The sequence below is a fragment of the Fragaria vesca genome, linkage group LG4 (genome assembly GCF_000184155.1).
Source record: "Fragaria vesca subsp. vesca linkage group LG4, FraVesHawaii_1.0, whole genome shotgun sequence".
NCBI lineage: Eukaryota > Viridiplantae > Streptophyta > Magnoliopsida > Rosales > Rosaceae > Fragaria > Fragaria vesca.
This window is the reverse complement of record NC_020494.1, coordinates 8,937,026-8,941,115: the sequence shown is the minus strand read 5'-3', so window position 1 is coordinate 8,941,115 and position 4,090 is coordinate 8,937,026. Positions and strand designations below refer to the sequence as shown.

General features: G+C 38.6%; 1 protein-coding gene across 1 annotated transcript; it reads left to right on the top strand.

Annotated features, from left to right (window-relative positions):
• Positions 1–2,002: 2,002 nt before the first annotated feature.
• On the top strand, positions 2,003–2,470 carry LOC101314943 (protein FAR1-RELATED SEQUENCE 11-like). The gene has a single exon (XM_004298010.1). The coding sequence runs from the start codon at positions 2,003–2,005 to the stop codon at positions 2,468–2,470; it is 468 nt and encodes a 155-aa protein (XP_004298058.1).
• The last annotated feature ends 1,620 nt before the right edge of the window (positions 2,471–4,090 follow it).

The window sequence follows — 4,090 nt, the reverse complement described above, 5'->3', positions numbered from 1 at the left end:
CGATGCGGTTAAGATCTGGACTCTTTAACGAAAAAAAATATATAGATCTGGGGATAAAAGAGAAATATTAGCAACGAACTTTTCAATAATAGAATCTAGCTACGGATCCGAAACACCCTCGATTTGATGTTCTGTGACATGAGATTCAGCAAGATTTCAGCATTAGAGAACGAATTAAGGTTACCTGAGATTCATGGGCTTTGCTAAAGCAAACAAAACCACTCTCGAGTTGATGCTTTGAGATGTCCTAGGTCAAACTTTCGACGAATATCCGGTACTCTTCTTTCCCGGCCATCTCTCTCTTATCTTTTTCTCTCTGTGAAGTTTGCTTTCTTCCCAAACCCCTTAGAGGTCTGAGGAGTTCTATTCGATCTAAACAACGGTGTAACGGAGCCGTCAATAGCAATAGGAATTCCTATCAATTTAAGAGATGTCCACGTGTCGCGTGGTTACTGGAACCGGTACACCATATCAGCTGGACAGCTGGTGTGCCCGGAGCACCTAATAATTCCTCGCAAATATAAAAGAGGCTGGAGACTTTGAGCCATTGTAAATTCTACAACTCTCCTACACGCAAGTAGTTCAGCATGCTCAGGTGATCGAGATAAGATCCCTCCTGAAACCATATTCCCTGTAAAATCTCTAATCACAAAACTCAATCCTAAAGACAATATCAGTACAGTGATGATCTATGAGCCACTCTTATCGTTGTTTAACAAAAAAGTTGTTAGTGAAACGTGTCCTGGTTGGTTAGGTAGCTTAACTGACACCGTTAAAGTTACAGGTTCAAACCTCACTGAGGTTAGATCTAATAAGCGGGTTTATTTTCTGTTAAAACGTAACTAAATAAACATGGTTTTTTTCCCCAACTCGCATCGCCCGCCAAAAGAAAACTTAAGATTAGATGTTGCGAAGAATTGTGGGTGTTGCAATTGCCAGTGATGAGTTCTTGATCAACAAAGTCTCTCCCCTCTTTATATATGTTAACAAACACGAGCAATCTAATTGGGAGAGAACAAGTTCCAACCTGCAGATCCCTAAAAAAAAGCAAAAACACGTGCCTAGATTATGAAAAATTAGGCTTTGCCGATTAGAACCAGGAAAAAATAAGGAAAAAGACTTAGGTGCCTTGGGGTATTAATACCTTGCAAGGTGTCATTATTATATTGGTCCGCGTAAGTCCACGTAGGATAGCTGCTTTAAAAAGTGGAAGAGGGCAGTTAGTCACGTTAACCATACAAAGTTAACGTCCATAGATGGCCGTTCTTCTCGATCGAACGGAACCCACAAACAGGCGTTCTTCTCTGTCTTCTTGATCGGAACCCTAGACGAATGTCTCTCTCTCTCTCTTTTGATCATTAAACCTAAACGGCTCTTTCTCTGTCTCTCTCTCTTTATCTCTTTCTTGATCAATCAATCTTGCTCATTCTATATTTGCGGCTCTCTATAACCTAGACTCACCCTCTGTAACTCTTGATCCTTCAATCTCATTGAGAGTCTTGATTATTCAATCTGATCGAGACTCTGTCTCTTCAGTATCAGTATCGATCCCATCTGACAATCAGACGTTCCTGTCGCACTGAATCTTCTCCTCTTTTGCCCAGTTCGGTGATTTTTGTTTCTTCATGATCTTGTTTCAATTTCATAGTCTCATGGTGTTTGTTTGATGCCTTGTTTCAGTTCCCTTGTTTGATTTGTGAATCTTGTACATATTGCTTCATATAGAAAACACTACTATTTTAGGTCTTCTTTTTTATTGTCATGATTCATGATTCATTCAAAAGAGGTAATCTGTGAATCATAGATTTCATAGATTGTTTCATGAAAGAAGTAGTTTAACTCATGAAATTGAGTAGACCAATCAATATAACACAAGCGGTTCGTCATTGCTTAATAGGTCTACTATTTTTTTGTAAATTTCTACTTTATATACAATACACATCTTATTAAGAAAGTAATCGTATATGCTGATATTGAAATTGAAACACAGGTACAACCAGCGATGGATGCGTCTGAGAATGAAAAACAACCGAATAAGGGTGTAGATGATGTGGCAGTAGATGTTCCCGGATTTGGAAGCCTGACGATCGCCGATGTGCGAGCTTTGACCTTCGAAACAGTGGATGAGGCAGAGAGATTCTACTGTGCATATTCAGCAGCAGTTGGATTTGGATGTAGGAAGGATGACAAGGGAGAGTCTAACGGTTTGATTCGGTGGAGGCAGTGGGTTTGCTGCAAGGAAGAGACTCGAGATAAAAAGTACTTGGAAGCAGATGGTTTGAGCCGTACTCCTCGGAAACAGACTAGGGTGAATTGCCAAGCTAGATTTCGGATCAATTACAATCATGGGAGTAGAGTTTATATGGTGAAGTTATTCGTTCCAGAGCATAATCATGAACTAGCTATTGGGAACCAGATTGCATTCGTTCGTGCTCATCGTCATGTCAGCGACGCAACTTTGGCTCTATGATAGGTGCATTTTATGCAACATTCTTAATGTATTTCCGACCCTATTTAGTTATGTAATTCCTTTAACAATATTGATTTTAACTTAGTTTGTGTTTTTAGGTCACAAATAAAGCCGAGGAGCACAAAAGAGGCAAAAGAGGAGAAATCTTGAAGGAAAAGGAATCCATATGGCGCAAGGAAAGAAATCAGAAAATCTGCCAGGAATAGTCAGTCAACTTCGACAGAGAATTGTGATCAGCTCACAACGATCCAGGAGATGAACTTTATATCAGCAGAAAGCTAGAAGAGTCTAGTTTTCAGAACTTTTTGCAGATCGTCAATAGCTATTTTGGTGACCAAGTTATGACCGTTTGAGTGACCAAAGGTCAGTCTGCCCGAATTTCTGATTTGGACCGGAACTTCAATTTCAAGGCCCAGACCACAACGGCGAGCCCATGGACGAAAATTAAAGGTTCTCTAACCCTAATAGCAGCTGTTGATATGTTCTCTATATGTATGAGGAGTTGGAGACGTGAAAGGGTCGCTCTTGGCCGCAGAAAAACAACGTCTTTCATCTCCTTCAGAAATTCTTCTCCAAAACACAAACCCTAGTTTTAGGATTTCTCTTGCCGTGCCTTCTCCTCTGTAATTCTCGGCGTAGTTCCTTGTTTCAATACTCAAAGTGTAATCTAAACTCAGACCTCATGTTTTCTTTTATTATCTATTCAATTACTTTAGTTTGTTTCCATCTCTCTTATTCGTTTGTGTTCATGAGTTGGATTTTTGATTGAGTTTGTTCTTATAATCATGAAAATCAGATCTGTACACTTGAGTTGTTGGTGTAATTGATGATGGTTTTGATGATCTAAATTATGTTTATATATGTGATTGACAACTTATGACTTGTTCTTAATCAATATGTGCCATTGTTTGTGTTAAGTCCGCGTCGGTAAACATGAACTAGAATGGTAAGGAGTTATAGGTTGCATGCTAGGATGTCTTTGAAGTCCGCGTCGGTGAATTACATTCTAACATGTTCAAGTTCTTCCTTTGATCTATTTTGGATATGAAGTCCGCGTCGGTACATATCTATGAGAGGTTAGAAGGGTTTTAAGTAGTTAAGTCCGCGTCGGTAAATTACTTGAAACATGGAATTTGATTCGTTTCTCCATATGCATGATTTAGGTTGTTAGGGTTGAAATTACATAGCTACTTGATTATATGAATCTGATTTAGTGTTTTCTTGTGTGCAAAGAGACGATCACATGTATATAGTAGCTTAGGTTTTTGTTTCTTTTTAGTTTAGGATTTTCATCACTCTTCTGTTCTCTGTTTTCTTTTATTTTATTTTCGTATCAAACGATCTCCGAATCCCCTGAAAATTTGTACAGTCGTTCCTCTGTGTGTCTAGTAGATCTCTGTAAATTTTCATATTTTTCTGAGTAGTTTAGGTTAGGTTTTTAATTAGGTTTTCGACTGCTGTTCTATGGAACAGTAGCTCCTTTTGTAAATTGTTTAAATGTTTTATTACTTGTTAATATTTGTTGTGTTTTTCTAACGCTTTGTTTTGCAAGGTACCCTCAATCCCCGGCCCTATACGATACCCTACTTACTCAATGCTACTAACGATAAAAAAGGTTTA